The sequence below is a fragment of the Haliaeetus albicilla genome, chromosome 3, assembly GCF_947461875.1.
Source record: "Haliaeetus albicilla chromosome 3, bHalAlb1.1, whole genome shotgun sequence".
NCBI classification, from domain to species: Eukaryota; Metazoa; Chordata; class Aves; order Accipitriformes; family Accipitridae; genus Haliaeetus; species Haliaeetus albicilla.
Window position 1 is genome coordinate 51,758,655 of NC_091485.1, and position 19,963 is coordinate 51,778,617.

Genomic DNA, 19,963 nt, shown 5'->3' on the forward strand with positions numbered 1-19,963 from the left:
AAAATGCCAGTCCTTATCATGAAGGAAATCTGCTAGTCATGGCTCAAAAGGGACGTAAAAAAAACCCCACAAATCACTATCATCTGTTCAAGCGCATTGGCACTTAGAAACAACCTTTGTCAACTCCCTATATCGCACCAGATCATTTCAAGAAATCTAACTCATGTCATAGTTTGGGATGCGTAGAGTAGACATGCAGGTAGCTCTGTTAGCTGATCTCCACTGAAGTCCACCAGCGAGATACATCCTGCTTTCTGGAAATGCATCTCCCACTCCACTGACTACAGGGAGAAGGTGGTCTCCCAAACTTGGGCAAACTTGACCTAACTCTAACCTCGGGCCTTTAACAGACTTGCTGAAGTTGAAACTCTAGGGTAGCCAACTTGTTAAAAAGAACTGGAACTTCAGGAAGAGGGTAGCAAGAGAGGAGAGACAAAGTATCTTTTTCCTTAAAAAGCCTCCACCCCTCACAGATGTCAAATTAGGCCTTGGTGGCAGCCAGCCTCCAAGCAGCAAAGCAGTTTTGGTGTATCAGGAATAAATTCCATGGCACATAGTGACAGGAGAATACTGCAAAGTGAATAGCAGCTAAAAATTGAACACATCACATCTGCCACAAATAGGTCTTAGCACAAAGACTGTAATGACTATGCTGCTTATTTTTCCACACCTTTTGATGTGAGCTGCTGCAGGTTGCATGCCACAGTATTTGTGGTTTTGCCTCAGTGGTGGAAAATGCACCATGTCCCATAATCATTCTCCGCCCTGCCAGCAACTTCTCCCATAAATTTTCAGCAGTACAGAAAAGAAACCCAGAAGCTAGTGTGTAATAAAATCCTGCTGCAGACAATGAAATTATGATTTTAATGCAAGCTAACGTACTGGCCTTTTGATGTAGCAATAAAACTAAAGTGACTTAGTCCACACTGGGACATTTCCAAGTGAGTTAGCACACAGTACATCCTATTTCATTATGTGGATGCCTCCTTAGGGGGGATGAGTGTAGAAGAGAGAAGATTTTTTTTAAGCTTCTAGAAAGAAACTACAACTGCCAGTATTTGTGCTGGGATCTGGTAAGTCCTTTTAGATTAGGCAAGTGGTTTTAATTGGCTTTGGTGGTTTTTTTTTTAATTCTAATGATCACTTCTAGATATGTTCCAGAGGAGGTGTAAACCCCATTGGAACGGTGGGAATTACAGGGCCTTTCTTACAACTTTACACAGCTGAGGTTGCTTTTCTTGGTTATCCTTTTATCGATCTCTTTGAAGGAGCCCAGAGTCTACTAAGGATCTATAAAGCACAGACTGAAAGCCATGAAGATCAATCCATTTACTGGGTGTGCTCAATACTACTCTTCTCCCAGAGCTTCTGAATCTATCTGGTTGTTCCCAAGGAAGGGAGCAGTATTTTATTATAAACATTTGCACACAGCTGCACTGTGATCCAGGCACATAACAACACAGAATATCACCCCGCATATTCCTACCTTGTTGCCATAAATATTTTACTGTGATCATTTGCTTGTGCTGCTAGGCTTTGTCCTTTTGAGTCACAGCCATGTTGTCAAAGCTATTCTATAACTTAGTTAAGGGAAAGGCCTGCTCCAGGCCTCTTGTGTGGATGAGCTTCATTGTTTTTAAGAGAAATTTTAAGCCTATTTATTGTAGAATGGCTCCAGCTACATAGCCTAAGCAAAGCATCATTAAAGCTTTATTATCATCCTAAAGAGGAATCCTTTAGTATGAAGTTGCATCCTTCCCAAACTGTAATGGCTTTTTCTGTTGAACAGCGTGGGATAACTTGAAACCCTGATGTTTCAAAACCCTTGCTTTCTATTAGAACCTATAATATTCTACAACTTCCCTGCTTGTTTAATTTCAGAGACTTTTTAAAACAAGGTGTGATCCAGTTTAATATGCATTAAGGAATATTTTTAAGACCTTACAAGATTGACTTATTTTGGGTTTTTTTCTGATCTGGTGGGGAGAGAACCCATACTACAGTTATTAAGAACCTGTTAGCTAAAATATAACACAGAACAAACCTTTTAGTCACAAGCATGGGAATATGTCTTTCTAAGGTCAATACCAGCAACAGAAAGCATAGACAATGACCAGCTATTGATAAGCAGCCTGTATGATGATCAGATCAGCTTAAGACAACCAGTACTAGGAGTTACTTTAATAATAAAGGAAGAAAACTCAAGTAGAGATCAAGAATAAGTTAACAGTTCCCTTACAATCTGCAGGGTCAGACCTACAACAGCATAGCATGACACAAGGATTTCCTCTTTAACTTGATTTTTTTTTTAAGGGGGAGGGGGAGCAGAGAGAGAATTACCAACCTTTTAAACCCACATTCAGAAGTAGATGCCATCACTTCCCAGCAGTCATAAAGCAAACCAATGGACTGTGTCCTTCTGGCTCTTGTTAGTAACCTCTTTCTTCTTGAGATGATGTACCTGCCTCAGCAGCAAGCAGCTTGGAATATACATTATCTTGTCCTAAAAGCCCCTTTTATGCAGGAGACACTTTATCCATGTTTTGTCAGAGACCCATATCCCTTCCTGTACATGAACATTTAAACTCCCACTCTCAACAGACCAAAGGTAAAATACCTTTAAGGTACAATCCTTACAGCTGACCTCCTGAACAAAGCCCACAGTCACACCCCAGTAAGGACAACTGCTCTACAGTGGGAAGCAGCACCTGTAACTAATAGCCAAGCATCGAGTCTATCTTCACCTACACCTGTGTTGGATCTCCTGTCTGCAGCTCAAAGAAATAACAAGACACACATTCTTCACGTTTTCCAGCATCGCTTCACCACTAGGCTGTAAACATGACACCGTTTGGATCAGGAGATAAATGTCGGTAGGGGAAAGGAAGGAATCTCAGGTCACAGAAAAGAGCCATGTAGAACACAAGTAGGACAAAAATACAGAATTTTTTAAAAACAAAATAGATTAACTTATCCACACCATGGCCTCCTAGGGTGGGCAGCATGTTGGGAGACACCCCTTCCCCCTGCTGCCAGGAGAAGCAGGCAGCTGGCTGCAGGGGAAGGCCCTCTTCTCCCTGGCTCAGTCTCTGACCTAGGAGTGTATGTGGTTCCTCATTCAGATGACTCACATCACCTCATCAAACCTACAGCTGCTGGGCCCTGCGCTCAGGACTTTCCCTCCCAAGCAGGCAAGGTGAAGAGTGTTTACTGCTGATGCTCCACCTTCCAAGCACTGTAGCAAACACCTTTTCAACACTCGGGGACTGAGACTTACGATTCTCCATAGTGCTGATCTTGGCTATGTTTAGGGCACATCATGGATCTCTCCAGAGGCAAAGGTGATGTGCAGAAGATAACACCCAATCCCAAACTGCCCACCATTACTAAAGATGCATGTACTAATTCAGCTGTTTGGCGGTTTGTCACCAACCACAGAAGCCAAATTCCTCTCTCTCCTCCCCATTTAATAGAAGGCACATCCATCTCCTACTCCTCAGTCTCACACCACAGACACAAGAGCTAGAGCTAGAGCTGAAATTCACTGCTGGGAGTAGAGAAGGGGATACCTCTGCCCATGTCAGTGCCCCCTTTCTTAATCGTGATCTCATCTTCTTTATTTGCCTTGCAAAAATTGACAGCCTTTGGCCATTACCCACATACCCCACAAGTCTGAGGCCTCCCTCCTCTTTCCCACCTCTCTCTGCCTCTACTAATTCTCTGCAGAGCCTCGTTTCAGGGAATACGTGATTCTTTTAGCACTCAGTCTGCTTTTTAAGCATAATTATATTTCTTATTATATTGCCCGACTAGGTCATCTCACTCAAGCACAACAATGTGAAGGCTGCACATCAGAAGAAAGTATAGACTTATGGTACAGCCCACATCTGCAAGTTGAGATCTGAAGTCTGCTCCTGGCCACTAGCCTAGTTTTGTTACTCTTATCTGTGTTTTCTTTTTTGGCTATTATTCTTTTTCTTCAGCTTGCCCATGAAATTACAATATAGTTATCTGCCTCATTAAGGTATTTGAGTGTTCAGCTATCAATCTGCCCTCAGAACTTTGGAACAAGTCAAGAGACTTTAACTTCTGAAGTATTAGTTACACAGCAGTGGCTCCAGGACAGTATTTTCACGAAGAAAAAGGCTGGCTGAGAAATAAAACTTTACATGCATTCTCTTAAGTCTCGGTTCGGTCCCATTTATTGTAAGAATGATCTATCGTGACCACATCATGGGAACAACAGTGCTGCAGCAGCACTGGCCTGTTCTTTTGATGAGTCATTTCTACGTGTGTCAAAAAGCCTGAACCCTCCTTGCAAGTATCACTCTGTGTGTGTGTGGTTATAAACATGCACATCACATGAGTGTGTGGTTATAAACATGCACAACTTGATGAGGAAACAGAGTGCCCCCATCAGTGTCAAGTGTCAGAGAGAACAGTAATTAGTACGCTAGCTTCATCAGAGACGTACAAGGATTTGTATAAACAGGAAAACTAGAATGTAAAGTGAGAACTTAAGTCTGTGTGGTTACATTGGTATGACCCTTTATATGAACATTTTTGCTTCAGCAAGGAGAATTTTTAAAAGAATTTTTAAAAAACACTAGTTCATGATGTTTTGGAAAGTGTCCAACCTAAATTTTAAAAACTGCATTAAGTCTGAACTAAGCACCCCCAAGAGGAATGCTATCAGTATAGCTAAGTTAGGTTATCTGTATGGATATGATTATAGAGGCATAATTGGTCAAACTTTCTTCTGCAGAATACTGTACAGCTCTCATTATAGACTTGCTGCTTTGATAAATGTACAGGTCACAAAATCTACATTTGAAAAGGAAAGGTTTTACTCAGTGTTTGCTCTGGGAAGATGGATGCTTTGTCGCATTAATTCCTTTTCATCACTGGCAGTTAAAAAGATAATCTTGTCACCCAGTTTGTTCAGTGGGCGAGAATCGAGTCAGGGACTACTTGCAAGAGCTCAGCCCATACAAGTCCATGGAGGCCACCAGCCTGCATCCAACGTGCTGAGAGAGCAGGCTGATGTCCTTGCAAGGCCACTCTCCATTATCTTTGAAAAGCAACAGAGATCAAGGATGCCTGATGACCGGAGGCGGGGCGGGCAGGAATATTCACACACTGTTTCAGAAAAAGCCAAAAGAACAACTTGGAGAAGACCAGTGAGCCTATTTCTTACATTTAAATGGAATTTCCCATATTTCAGCTTCCACCCATTGCCTTTTGTCCTTTCACTGGGCACCACTAGAGAATAGTCTGGTTCTGTCATCTTTACTGCCTACCTTCAGGTGTTTATACACCTTGACAAGATCCCCCCTCGGGCCTTTTCTTCTCCAGCCTAAACAATCGCAGCTCTCACCCTCTCCCCATTATTTCAGTCTTCAATCCTATTATCATCTTCCTGGCTTCTTGCTGGATACACTCCACTCTGTCGGCATCTCTCTTGTACTGGGGAGCTCAGCACTGGACACAGCATTCAGATCTGTCTCACCAGCACAGAGCAGAGAGGAAGGATCAGCTCCCTCCACCTGCTGGTAACACTCCTCTTAACACAGCCCAGGAAGCTTTCATTTTTGAGGCCACAAGGGTGCACCGCTGGCTCATGGTCAGCTTGGTGTCTGTCCACCAGGACCCCCAGAGCCTTTTCTGCCAAGGTGCTTTCCAGCCAGTTGGCCTGGTGCCTGGGGTTATTTTTCCTCCAGGTACAAGACTCCACATTTCCCCTTGTTGAACTCCATGAGGTTCCTGTCAGCCCACTTCTCCAGTCTGTTGAGGTCCTTCTGAAAGGCAGCACAGCCCTCTAGTATATAAACAACTCCTCCTATCTTCTGCAAGCTTGCTGATTGTGCACTCTGCTCCGTGACCCAGGTCATTAATGAAGGTTTTTAAGTGTAAGATCCAGCACTGATAGGGTACACCAGTAGCAACTGGCCTCCAGCTAGGTTTCATGCCCAGGCCACCGATCACAACCCCTTTGAGCACAGCAATTCAGCCAGTTCGCAACACAACTGGCTGCAATCTACTTACATGGTCCATAATTCACCAGTCTGGGAGGATGTTACAGGGGACAGCATTAAAAGCCTTGCTAAAGTCAAGATAAACAACATCCACTGCTGTCCCCTCATCCACCAAGCCAGTCATCTAATTGTAGAAGGCTATTAGGTTGTCAGGCACGCTCTCCCCTGCATAAATCCATTCTGGCTACTCCTAGTCACCTTCTTGTTCATGTTCAGAAACAATTTCCAGGATTATTTGCTCTATCACCTTCCCAGAGATCAAAGTGAGACTAACTGTCTTATCATTCCCCCCATTCTTCTTGTCCTTCTTGAAGACAGGAAGGACATTTGCTTTCTTCCAGCCCTCAGGAATCCTTTCCATTGCTATAACCTTTAACATAGCTGAGAACAGCTTCACAATGACATCAGCCAGCTCCTTTGCCAGTCATGGATGTGTCCCATAGATCTGTGGACATACCATCTCTTCAAGCATTTAACTCGATCCTTTTCAACCAAGGGTTGATTGTCCTTGCTCTAGCCTTCCCCACCGGCCTCAGGGGCCTGCAATTCCCAAAGGTCTTGCCAGTAGTGACCAAAGTAAGGAAGACATGGAGTACCTCAGCCTTCTCCATGTCCTTTGTCATGAGGACTCCTGCCCCATTTAGCAGCAGGTCCACATTTTCTCTGATCTTCCTTTTGCAGCCAATATACCTGTGGAAGGCCTGTTGTCTTCCACATCCCTTGCCCCATTCAGCTATAGATGGCTTGGCTTTGGCTTCCCTAACTCCAACCCTGGACATTTTCACAGGATTTCTATGTCGCTCACAGGTTATCTGTCCCTGCTTCCAGCTTTTGAACGCTAACAGCAGCCTTCCATACAGATTTTTAACAGTGGTGCGTGGCAGGAGGATGATAGGCAATGGGTATGAGTTGAAACAAGAGAGGTTCAGCCTAGATAAGGAGAACCCCCACCCCATGCACACTTTAAGTGGTAATGTGGTTTTTTTTATCTCTGTCCCCTTCACCTATGGCACTTTTGCATGCTGACCAGGAAACACAGCAGTTGGACCGTGCATTGTCACTTGATCAGCAATGCAAACTGATTCCCAGAGGAACTTCTGTACTAGAGCAAGCATTCTGAGATACTCAGTACTTGTACCTACCACACGTGAATAGGGTGCTCAGGCATTTGGATTTTGTCCAGCCTGTAAAAAAACCAACCAACCGAAAAAAAAAAAAAACCAAACCAACAGACTGAGAATTTTTAATAGGCCATTTTTTTATTGAGAGTTAAGATCATGTCTCCCCATGGTGCGCAGAACGCACTATGAAAACAAAATACAGAGGATCACTTTAGTAAATACACACTGGTTAAGCAATGCTACTTTTTGGCAAAGTGCTGTATTTTGTCGGTTTTCAGCTTGTGTTAAACTATTAAAAAAAAAAAGAGCCAGACATTCTTCCATATCAAAAGGACTGCTACAAATAGAGAAGTGGCTCTGGAGAGAAGCTGCCATATATGCATAGACTGATGTACAGTATTAATCCTAACTGAAATGTCCCTTTTGAATCTTCAAGTTTGCTGTGTAGAAGGCACAGTTTAAAATGCAAATCTGTCTATTGACCAATACATATGAAAATAGTTTCAGCAAGATTCATTAATATCAATCAGTATGAGACAGTGCAAGGCCTCCACTTTTACATGAAAACACACACACTTTAATACAATTCAAAAACCCATATAAAAAGCCACACAGCTCACTATTAAAACAGAAAAGCAAAATAAATCTAATTGCCCAATAGCTTCAGGCACAAAATAGGGCTAGACCAACATAAATATGTAAAACAAATTAACAAAAAGCCATTGATGCAGTACTATCTCACACAATAATATGGTTTCCAATATTATAAATTGAGAAGCACAGCTCTGTGCAACAAAATAGTTTATATCCTGAAAGATATAGGTTTTCATCACCAGAAAGTCATCTAGTAATGTAGTATAAAAAGATCAGTATCTCCCAACTCTAGGAGCAGTCTAAAGTTGCATTTACTTGCCTACTGAGAAGAACAGACCAAGGCTCTCATTGTAATGCCTGGGAGCCTTATACTCTCAACTCCATCTCCCCGTTAAGAGTTAAAGGATTACTTACTCCTTCCAACACAGAGAGGTGGAGACTCCATCTTCCTTCATTTCTCTTTAAGAAAATTAAAGCTGAAGGAAAGTAGTTACGTTTATGTAAAGAAAAATACAGGAAAGCAAAGAATTTTCCTGAGCTAGAAAGTTGGCAGTGAGGAGAAGGAAGTTTAAGCCAGGCAAAAATTTGGAGTGATAAAGGTAGATAATCTGAGGCAAGTAAGAATATTCATGAACATACGAGAGACTGGTGAAACTAGTTATTTGCAGATAAACCAGAGTATTTGGACCACGAAAGAATTGTTGTATGGACATGGGCACATACTGCTGAAGAGACTAGTAACAAAATCCATTTTGGAAACTCACGATGTGACCAATTTAGTTTTCTTTCACTATCCACATGAATTAGTATGTCTTAAAAAAAAACCAAACTAGTGTATCCAGGAAAGCACCTCTTGCTTTTATACATTTAACTATTTGTTAACATATCTTTGCAACAATCCTAACTAATCCCAGTGAAGCAGCACATCTGCAGTGAAACAGAGGTTATAAATGCCGTTTCCTGTACACTAAGCATGTTCCACAACAATTCCAGCTGCAGAATGTGCAACAGTACCACTACATCGAGGTCAATGCAAATTGTTGGGAGTTTCGCTTCAGTGAAATTGAAGCATTTGGCTAAATTTAAAACACTTCATAGGTCTGGAATAATTCACATTATTGATTTTTCCTAATTTCAGAGACTCCTCACATGACTCCTTATGTAACTTCTGTATATGGACTACTGGAAGACATGGTTGAATGTAATGTTAAAACTTTAATGCCCTAGGCACTAAACACAAGGAAAAAACAGTAAGTCACATTAAACACTGACCAAAAGGGGGATAAACTTATTTCCCCCATTCTTTCAGTACAGACTTCCACTTCCTCACCTCTATAACCATTTTAATCTACTTCCCAGATATCAGGGTTCAGCACACCACGTGGCTGCTGTGTAATACACGCTCTTTCTTAACAGGTGAACTTCACTTTTTTTAAGTGCCTGCCAACTTCCAAAACATCTTGCACAGTGTTCTTGAGAAAACTACGTGATAGTTTTAAATGGCTTTTCTTTCCTGTTGGCCCACAGAATTGCTATCCAGTCCTCCTGCAGCCAATGGGCTAGGATAACAACCACTGCCGATCTATCTCAATTTTTATACACCCTGTTACCACTGTGTTTAGTTCTGTAAGACTGTTTTTCAGCATCCTCTTTTTCCTGCCAAACACTGCCCTTCATTTCCAGTCACAATTAACTTGGACTTCATTTTCATAGAGAGAGAAAGAGACAATTAGCAGAACTTCTAGTAAAACCTTCCTTCTGGCTACTTTTGAGCTACTCTCAATCTGTAAATATGAGACAATATAACAGCAATTAGCAGCTCAGAAATAGCTATCCATCAGCCTGACTTCTTTAAAGAAGAGTCAGCTACTGATAGGATTAAAAGAACAGTCAATCCACCATCTTTTTCCTTTAACTAGACTAGATATTAAATGAAATAGGGTAGGGGAAATACATCTTTCAAAGACAGAAAGAGGAAGAGTTAGAGAAAGGGAGTAAGAACTTGAACTGTACCAAGTAAAACCCAGTTCACCTCTCTGGGCTGTGCATCTGCACTTAACCCATAGGTCCACTTCTCCTTCTACTCCACTGTGAGGTACTACATTTATAACACCAGTGCCATATCATACTGCAACAATATTGGGGGGACATTTAACCTTTTTCTGATACCTATATCAAGTACCCAACATACCTACACAGACTCCACTAACACAAGTAGGTACTAGGCAATTTAGATTAGATGTCCTTCTTGTAACAGCTCAGCATAGCTATGTAATATCCACCAGCAGCTATAGTATTTCCTTGTTAGAAAGTGATCATATGTGCTGAATACAGACAGATACACAAGCTGTCAAGTACTGGTCATTAAAGCATTCGGCTAACCTCAAGTTTTCTAACTCCACTTTGATTAATGCAAAATGTAACCAATTTCCATCTCAGTTAAGTTTCTTAAAATACCAGCTAAGAACCCACCTATACATCATAGTTTATAAAACAGCACACAAGCTATCATACTGATAGGCTTCCAATACACTGATATTTAACATCATTTAGGACTCGCTGCAAGACGTTTGGAAATTTATGTGTCATTTCAAAAGAATGCAATGCTAATTATGATTGTGTTTGAGGGATTGACAATCAGCTTCAGGTTGACCATACTTACCTATGCATGAAAACAAGAGCAACCTAAAAAACAATTAGACTGTAGATTAAAATCACAAGAGCCATCAGTAATTGAACTGACGCTGGCAAGGCTGGTGAACAAACAGTCCGTTGTGCTTGATTTGCCGAGAGTGGCAATCCCTGGTAAGGTTTTGGCGACGGAGACTGTTTCTGTTGAGATAGTGTCTTTCATTATGTTCTTTTAACCAGTGGGTAGGACGAAAGCTCTTGTTTTTTTCCAGAAAAGTTGAACGAGTAGCAAGAGCTGTGACATAGCAGTGAACATGCTGTCCTGTTTCATTTCGGGCCTCCAGTCTAGAAATGTAACAAGCAGATATCAGTCATCACTGGGTGCATTGGAAAGACATGCAAAGTATAAAGGGCAGAACATGGACATAAACATCCAGCACTTCAAAAGGGCACCCTTATTCTACTGGACAGAGGTGCAGGTGGAGGCGAGGTCAAGCCAGTTAAGAAAAACCACACTAGTAAGTAATGCATAGTGCTGCTAACTCACTTTTTGTGTGAGGGCACCACAATAGCCTTTGGACTTTTGTCTGGTGTCTTATACTATTGCGCCCATCCTTCCCCACCCCCCATTCCCTAAGCCCGAGATGCAATATAGATCAGAAATACAAGGCAATGTGTGTCACACTGCTCCAGCTTTAGAAGACTTGGAGTTATCCACACGGCAAAGTTTGATTTAAAATCATCTTGAACATAGGTGTTTCAGCCTGAAAACAGAAGCACACTAATGAAAGTCTGTTTGGATTGCCAGCCACACAAGCAAATCCAAACAACATCCATGCAGAGCAATGAGAAAGATAGACCAGTTGTGACACACACAGGAAATAACTTGGAAGGATTGTTCCTCAACCAGCCCTCTAGATTTCATGAGCAGAGAGTCAGCAGTTTTGGCAAACCCTTACTCCATCATGCACTAGTGAAAAACAAACCAGCAGCCTATGCAAGCAGGGACTGACATATTGAAAAAGGACTTCCCTACTTGACAGAACAGTCACTGGTGTTTCCTGAAACTTCCAAAGTAAAGCTAAAAATAGCCTGGCAGTTTTAAAAGCAAAGCAAATCCCAGGTCTGAGTGCCACAGCTGGTGTGAGACTAGTGACACAAGAGTTCCTTGCCTTCTCTCTACCCCACCCAGGACCAAACAACTAGCTGTCAACTCAGCGGTGCCCAGGAAAGATGTCTGCAAGACCGGGAGCTAGCTCAGGCATGAGCAAGAGGTCTCTTGGGAAGCCTGTTTTTCAGCACTAGCATGACCCTATAATAAAGTCTCTCCTGGAAGAGGTTAACTTGCATTTATTGTATGTTGTCTCTGTAGACATAAGTCTGGTCTGCCATGCCCATGGTACACCCCCGTAGCCTTGCTCTTGCAGGGCTGCAGGTGCCTCACACAGAAGTGAGCTCTTCTGCCTCCCCCCACTCCACCCTAGAGCAAAATAATCCCTGTCAGCAAGGGAATACTCCCTCCCTTCTACTTTTTTCTTTTAAATATCCAAATCCACTTGCTTTTGGCTCCTTGGGTAGCTTGATATGACTGACTGAAGCCTACAGACTCCAGAATAGCCATGTGTGACACGCTGGTTTTCCCCTGTTCATTTACTGGATTTTGTCCTAAACCTAGCGCTTGAAATGCAAAGCGAGAAATAACAGAATAACACAGCACAAATCAATTCACAGAGCCTTGTAAATACTTTCTATGCAAATTACACCAGTTAAATTTACATGAGGGTGCCTGCAAATATGGGGCTACTGTTTTCTATATGGGGTGATCCCTTAACATGTTCAACAGTGCTGGAGTCAGAACTCTAAAAGAAGCCTTTCTGGGGAAAGCCATAAGGAGCTAGGAAGCCACACCACACTCATTAGAACTCGTATTTCCCAAGCATGCCCTTGCTGCATGTCATTAGCTATAGCAAAGGGCATCAACGCTAAGACAAACTGTTGCGGTTTGTTATGGAAAAATATGACTAACCTGACAAACGGGGAAGTTTATACAACATCCTTTTGCTCTGAAAGGAATTTAAAAGGAGCAAATAGATTTTCTCCACAAAAGGAGAAAAACTGGTTTAAAATTGCTGATTGAAGGTATTTAAGCTTTCTCCCCTCTTATCAAATACCCTTCCAGCACTGGTTTGCAAACCAACACTCTTCTACTTGTCATCTTAAAGTGAAACTGGGATAGCAGAGGTGGTTTGAATTAGCTAAAAGGCCACGTACTCTTCCGAAATGTAGCATTTTGGCATCTTAGTGGTTGCCTTTGGTAGCCTGGCACTAGCAAGCCCCGGCCACTGAAAGAACAGGGCTGATGAACTCCCATCAAAATTGTCAAAATGTAGTTTTAGAGGCGCTGTGTCTAAAGCCAGAGCGTCACTACATACATTCGCTGCTGCACCCCCAGCATCTATTTTGCTAGAAAGCTTAAGTGTCCTGCTAGTTGTGCTATAGAGCCAGACCTTACAAGAAACATTAAAGGCCTCATACCCCACCCCAATTAATATTTAAGTAAATTTTCTGCACTTAGCATTTTGGCTTGTTAAAGCAGCTGTAGTTAGGCTTGATCAAGTAACATCATTTGGCACAAAGGTTAGTCCTAAAACCAGTATTGTTTTGGCAGACAAGGCTCTAGAGGAAGCAGTGTTGCTAGCAGACTGATCAAACAAAAAGCATTGTCCCAAAACAGTAGTACTTACTGTGCCAGTGTGCCTTAAGCAGCTTTTCTTGGCCCTACAATGTTAAATGGCCAACCATTAAACCACTAGAGACTTCAAAACAGCTTTTGAAACTTACTGCATTATCAGTATAAATTGATGTTCCCAGTTCTGTAGTCTACCTCAACTTAAGTCTAAAGTCTCCTCCCAGTTCTGCCACCCAAAATAACCTATACAAAAGCCCAGATCCTCTGACAAAGCAACAGCACAGGATTCAGTGTGAAGAAACTCAAGCACACACCAGTTGAAGATCATCACACCTTTAGCTTCCCCACACATTAAAACAGCTTAACTGTACTGCGTAACATAAGACAGGATTCTTCTCCAGAAGAATTTATACTAGTATTCCCAGTTTAAGTCACTGAGAAGTCAGTATCTGATTTTGCATGTTACTATCCACTGCAAATTGATACTTTGGATAAACTGGTCTAATGTCTTTCACTAGGGCATGCCCTACAGTCTACCATTCTCTTGCAGATTCCTTCAGACCCTTGTTTTAAAAGGTGCTGTATGCTATTCTCCCCGATTTAAGTTAAGCTACACCCTTGATGCTTAACATCACAAACTGCCCTCCCCAAATTATACAAGTCCCCCACTCTAAGATTAATGGTATCAGCACTATACTTCAATATTATACAGCAGCATGTCATCTCAGTCACCTGTTTCTTTGAACTAAGAACTTTAAATATGGCAAGGAGCTGATCAGAAAAGTCAACAGGCATCTACCTACAGGAAATCCACTACTACACTCATTTTTTCCTGTATAACAAAGCTTAGTATACCGTTTGTTTTTTTTAATTGATTCTAAGGGCAAGTACCAGATTGGATAAAAAAAAAATCAGCCTTTGTTATTAACCAGGATTCACAAAACACCCAATTATTTCCAAATCAATGAACACATGGGCAAGTGTGGAGTCATAATGGCAAAGATATACTCTATTTGTGTACATCCATGTATACTACACTTGTATAGCTGTATATACTGTACAGTTAACACCAAAGCAGCAGCGCATGGCAAACACGCCTCTGCAACAATCCCACATGGCCAAATCTTTAGGACTCAAAACCAAAAAGCACAACTTCTTACCGTGCTAAAAGTATTAGTTTGTAGCACAAATTTTTACCTTGAGGGGAGTAAGTTCTGTGGAATATTTCAGTTTGCTTTTGTTCCACAAACCGCCCGTGGAAAAATTTAATCCTGTCCTAATCTATCACTACCTTGAGGAAAAAAAAAACAAAACAGACTTCCCTGTCAGGATAATTAAAGTAATATTTTTCACCTCATGAGGTAACTGAAAGGGTACCAACTTTTTCAAGTTATGAAAAATACACATAGCTATGATGGGGGCAAAGTGTTTTCAAATCTATGTTACCAGCTACACAGTTAACTGCCACCAGTTTCAACAGGACTGGAGCACATTCTGCAAGGGAATAATTAGGCTCCATAAATATTCATTGCAGTGTCAAAATAGAATACCCAACTGTTTCCTGACACAGTCATCTTGCATAACATTTTTCTAAGCAGGCAGGCAGCCCTGACCATCCTACCCACCTTGTGCAGTATTCATGCTTTATTCACTTGCTCTGAAATAAGCTGGAAAATTCAGTATTAAGTGTCTAAGCTGATCAAGTAGAAACCAGATATTTTCAGCAACAGAGCTCCTTGACAAGAGAAGTCAGACGTACCTGGGACTACCCGGGCTGCAAAACTCCTCATCTCCACATCCAGTCTCATTAAGGCTGTGACAGGCATTGTGGACAGCATACACAGACATGCTGGGATGCTCTATTAGGAGGTTCTCCATTGGACTGGTTTCCACTTTGATAGTGGTTAATCCACCTGCAGTGAAACATGGGGGAGGGGTAATAAACCAGCTCTCCTCCATAGGACACGACTCAAACTGGATGAAGCAAGACTCGCTGGCCTCCGGCAAGTGTTCCAAGGGAGACGGTAAACAAGAGAACACGGGCGAGCCGTCTGCAGCTGATGCTTCAGCGATGTCCGCTTCCTCTGCGGAGCAATTAGTGCAAGTGTCTGCTGCAGGCGGCCATTAGTCAGTGGAGAGGAACCCATGGATGTTGGTGATTGCAGGGGGTTGAAAACAACAAGGTTGCACGTAGCCAGAGATGCAATATAAAAAAAGACAAAGGAACAGAAACAAACCTCTATTAGCACATACACATATTTTTATTTTTTTTAAAAGCAAGGGGAGGGGAAAAGGGAGTTCCCTGATAAGCCACACTAGACACGTAAAACAACTGCTATCAGTAAAGCAATACAATTGCGTAATAAGTCAAATATATTTTATCTGTACAAGTGGTTCTGCTGAAGCCTGTGTCAGGCTCATAAACCTGACATCATTTTTCTCATCGGTTTGCATAACATGTTTTGGTACATTCATTTGGGAGACACCCTGCGCTCTAATCCACACTGGTTTTGCTTAGGTAAAGTTTCTCCCAAGCTACTGGTTTCTTCACACGGAAGTAAGAGCCAGAGCAGGACAAAGGCAGAGCTTATGTTTGACAGACATCTTACCTATAAAGTCAACTAGAATCCACTCGTCGTCTTCCTTCTCACTGAACTCTGGCTCTTGGCTGGACAAGCTATCAATCTCTCCCACGAGCATGTTATTTAACCTCTGGAACATTACTAAGGCAGGAGCAAGACTTTGGCTGGTAGGTCTTTATATCCAAGGTTCAAGGCACAGCTCACACTGTACTAGCAGAGTGGCATAGACTTGAGATTAAAGTGCATAGATGCTTTATCAGCTTAGGTACAGGATATGCAGAGGCATGACTGGTAAACAGTTTATGCAAAACCTGCAAAAAACAATGACAAGGGTCTTAATGACAAAGCAACACATAACATTCCTAGGGAACAAATTAAAGACCCTCTCGTTAGCACAGTCTGAGGTACCAGTGAACATTTTTCCCCTAAGAGGAGAGGCAGCTTCACTGGCATTCACCATCACCCTCCCAGCTAGATACATACATGAAAAGCCTCGGTCACTCCTCTGAGCTGAGTGCCTTCCTCTCAATCCTCCTCCCCATGCCAAGGTGTGTTCAGCTGTCAGCTCCCACCTTCTCCTATGGGAGGAGAGGACTCTTTTACAAGAGACCCTTGTGCCTACGCTCACCGAGGTGCTCCCCCAGCTCCCTGCCTGTCTTCCTCCTGGTTGGAGAGAGATGCAAAGGGCAAGAGCGTGTTTTCTGCTCCAGACAGCCCATCTCCTCAGTTGACACAGCCTCACACCTCTCCCAGAGACTCCTGTGAGGGCTCCCAGGGGTGCCCAAGGCAGCGTTTCTTCTCTCTCCCATCACACGCAGCTCAGGGCCACTGCTTACAAGTTAACACAGTAGGAAGGCATGTCCCATCTTCAGGTTCAAAGTGCACTACATAGTTACCGGTAGGCTCATTTTCACAGCAAGTGCCCAACTATTCATGTATGGTAAGTCTAAGTAACAAGGAAAAGAAACTCGTATACTTAATTAAAACCAATGTTTATTTCTCAATACACTTCCCTAAATCTACATGTAATTAGTTACCATAAGCCTGAACTCTACATTTGGCAGTTAAGATGAAAAACCCCATTAGTGCCAATAAGCTGAATGTTCAACCACCTCAGATCAGCATGCTTACAGCCTTTGAATATTTATGTGTGAGCCAATAAATAGAAGACATTAAAGTAGCTGAAGAAGCAAAGACTATATGTGAAAAATATTCACCACTTTCACTACAAGTTCATTCAAATACTGCTATGGTGAAATTGTCACAGCATGTCAGAATTATTACAGATTAAATACCCGCTTCATAATTAAATAGGGAAGAAGATATGCATGTAAGAGGGTACGAGTGTCTGCATTCAGAAAGAAAAAGGGAGTAAGACACACTACACTGGACAAACCCAGCCATTAGAAGAAGATACAACCCATAAAGAATATTATTTAAGGCCGGTACACCTTGCTTCACCCTATAACTCTGAGGCCACACTAGAAGGGTCATTCTGGCCTCCTACGTCATCTTACCCCAGGACACCAGACCCCATCATCTACTTGTTCAAAGCAAGGACAAGCACCTACTCCATATAGTACTGCCTCTATAGATATTTATGCAGCTACCTCCTTATTCAAACAGCACAGAAGCATAGGATTAGAATTTAAAGTAGTCTTCAGAACCAACATGAAAAGGTACAGTGTAACTCAAGTGGTTATGCGCTCTAGTTCTTCGACAGGAACTATCAGCTGCAGGAAAATACAAGACTGGCAACAACTGGCTGAGCTGCAGTAGTGATAAAATGCTGGTTTTTAAGACCATGCTTGAAAATGAAACATCTGGGCTCTCTTTAAGAGAGCTACAAGAATGATCAGAAGTCTAAAGAAAACCAGTAAAGTTTAAAAAATTGAAAGGCTTAACAGAGGGGGAAAAAAAAAAAAAAAGTCAACCGTAGTCAATTATGTGAAGGAAGAGGCAAACATTTATTCCCTTCTACATTCACAGCAAGGAGAAGTGGCAGAAGTGGCTTTTAACTGCAGTAAAGTTCAATTTTTAGTGGTTACTGGCAGGAAACACTTTTAACCATTAAGGTTGCTAAGCCCTAGATGGGTTACTTAAAGAAATGTCAGATGCCCATAGTGTCCCTATGCGTCTTCTTGAGAAGGCCTGAGCACTTCAACTGTAGCCAGAGTTTGCCACGGATATGGAACTGGACTCCAAATGAAAGCCTGAAGTCCATAGCTTTCCAGTTATCTTCCACATCCATCCCTAACGCTCTTCCGGCACAAGTCCTAGGAACAAAAGAATTTTTTTTTTTTTTCTTTAGGCTAACTAGCAAGCCATAGTGTAACTGCTGATCAGCACTGGCTTTCCCTGTACTCCCACATGCATGTGTTGCCTCTTTCCTAGATCAAGACTGGACATACCTTCGGGCAGAGGCTGTCTTTTTGTTCTGTGCATAGAGCAGAGCAAGATGAGAGCTCACACTCCTACATTAAAGCTCCACAGACATCACAGCAACATCAAATAACTAACCCCTAACAAGTGAGAGATGAACGTTCTTGAGAACGTAAGCTAAACAAGCTACAGCTTTTGACCCGTAAATGTCTTCCTGTAGGTCAAGAAGAATTTGTCCCATTGTCCCCTTCCCCCACTCCAAGGAGGATCCAAAAAAACATCTGAATCATTTAGAAACTGGTTGATGTTTTGACACCCTTTTGGACAAGTGCCTTTAAAAACGCCACACTTGCGTGCTATTGTGCAAGGCCGGTGGGGACCAAGAAGTGACACTCTTTTGTTATCCTGGGCCACCGTTAGGGGAGGCAAACGAGACCGGGGCTGAAAGCGAGGTACTCCTTCGGCAGGAACTATCAGCTGCAAGAAGAGAGAAGGCTGGGAACAACTGACTCAGCTACAGTGGTGATTAAGAGGCTGTTAGAGATAACACACCCAATGCATGTCAACAATACTGTGCTGCTGCATAAAAAAAACCACCTCCCCCCCCCCCCCCCCACCCGAGCAGAGGAGACAGGGCGCATGCTAAGCAAAACAAAAAAACCGAGAAGGCGGCACCACCCCCCCAAATCACTTCTGCAGCTCCCTGCTGCAGCTCGGCCGCTGGCCCCCCGCGCCCTCAGCTCGCCGCCCCTCCCCAACCACCAGGAGGCTCCAAAAAGCCGCTTTCGCCCGGGCCGGCGGGTGACCCGGCAGAGCCCGCAGCAGCTGCGCACCTTCCCGGCTGCGCTCCGGAGCCCGGCCCCGCCGCTGGGCGGCGAGGGAGGGGAGGGGACGGGACGGACGACGACGTGACTCCCGGCTGCCCGACAGCCGGGAAAAGGGGCAACCCCCCCCCAGCCTCGGGGTTTGCCCAGGAGAGAGAGAAGCCGGGCTGGATGCACGGGGAGACGGGAGCCCCGCGCTGCTGCTGCTTTTCTCCCCCTCGCCCGGGCGGCTCAGACCATTACGGCCCGCCGCGGGTAAGCCGGGACCCCCGCAGACCTGCTTAAGCCCCAAACCCCGCAAGAGCGAACTCACCCGGACCGGACCGGACCGCGCCGCTCCCGCCACCGCGCCGACTCCGCGCCCCGCGGAGCCCTTTGTTGTTATAGCCGCGGCGCGCAGCTGACGGCCCGGCCGCCCCGGCCCCGCCCCTCCCCGCCCCTCCGCCAATCAGCGCCGCCGCCGGCTGTCGCTAACGCACGTGACGGGCGGGCAGGGTCGCGGCGGGGGGAGCGGCGGGGCGGGGCGGGCGCGGGGGGCGGGGCGGGGCCATTCGGCCCCGCCCCGCCCCCCGCGCCCGCCCCGCCCCCGCGTTACCGGAGCCGGTGCCTGCGGATAAATTTGCTAAGTTTGGGGAAGTAAAGTGCTGAACGCGGCGTGGGAGGGGGGAATTCCGTTAAGGCGGTAGTTACATGGTTAACTTGGGAAGCAGATGGTTAGGAACAGAGGTAATTAAGTACACAGAATCTGAATTAATGATGTGATTATTTATGCAAAGTAATTATTAATTAAACACGCGCGTTTAATTAGTCATTAAATGTGCATAGTCTTGACTTATAGAGTGGTTTGGGTCGAGAGGGGGTCTTCAAACAGCATCTAGTCCAACCCCCCAGCTGTGGGCAGGGGCCTCCTGCACTGGGCCAGGTTGCTCAAAGCCCTGTCCGACCCGGCCTTGGATGGGGCATCCACAGCTGGGCCAGGCAACCTGGGCCAGGCAACCTGGTCCAGGGGCTCGCCACCCTCATAGTAAAAAACGTCCCCCTTATATCCAATCTAAATCTACTCTCTTTCAGTTAAAAACCATTGCCCCTTGTCCTGCCACTACTG

The 19,963-nt window shown here is 43.9% G+C and overlaps 1 protein-coding gene across 5 annotated transcripts; it reads right to left on the reverse strand.

Annotated features, from left to right (window-relative positions):
* Positions 1 to 7,269: 7,269 nt before the first annotated feature.
* Positions 7,270 to 19,295, reverse strand: TP53INP1 (tumor protein p53 inducible nuclear protein 1). 5 transcript variants are annotated; one of them, XM_069779707.1, is made up of 5 exons: positions 19,172 to 19,295; positions 15,680 to 15,963; positions 14,830 to 15,178; positions 13,126 to 13,159; positions 10,506 to 10,726 (listed from the first exon to the last, which is right to left on the reverse strand). In XM_069779707.1, the coding sequence occupies exons 2-5, from the start codon at positions 15,789 to 15,791 to the stop codon at positions 10,709 to 10,711; spliced, it is 513 nt and encodes a 170-aa protein (XP_069635808.1). In that variant the 5' UTR covers positions 15,792 to 15,963; positions 19,172 to 19,295; the 3' UTR covers positions 10,506 to 10,708. The 5 variants fall into 5 exon arrangements, with proteins under 5 accessions (XP_069635806.1, XP_069635804.1, XP_069635805.1 ...); XM_069779706.1 differs by having other exon boundaries at positions 14,830 to 15,181; XM_069779705.1 differs by lacking the exon at positions 13,126 to 13,159 and having other exon boundaries at positions 7,270 to 10,726.
* Positions 19,296 to 19,963: the final 668 nt, after the last annotated feature.

Coding starts and splice junctions, on each gene's coding strand:
- TP53INP1 (XM_069779703.1), bottom strand. CDS start 15,791: ATGTTCCAGAGGTTAAATAACATGCTCGTGGGAGAGATTGATAGCTTG. Junction 15,182..15,679: donor GATTCTAGTTGACTTTATAG/GTAAGATGTCTG, acceptor GGCCGCCTGCAG/CAGACACTTGCACTAATTGC. Junction 10,727..14,829: donor TGCAGCCCGGGTAGTCCCAG/GTACGTCTGACT, acceptor TTACATTTCTAG/ACTGGAGGCCCGAAATGAAA.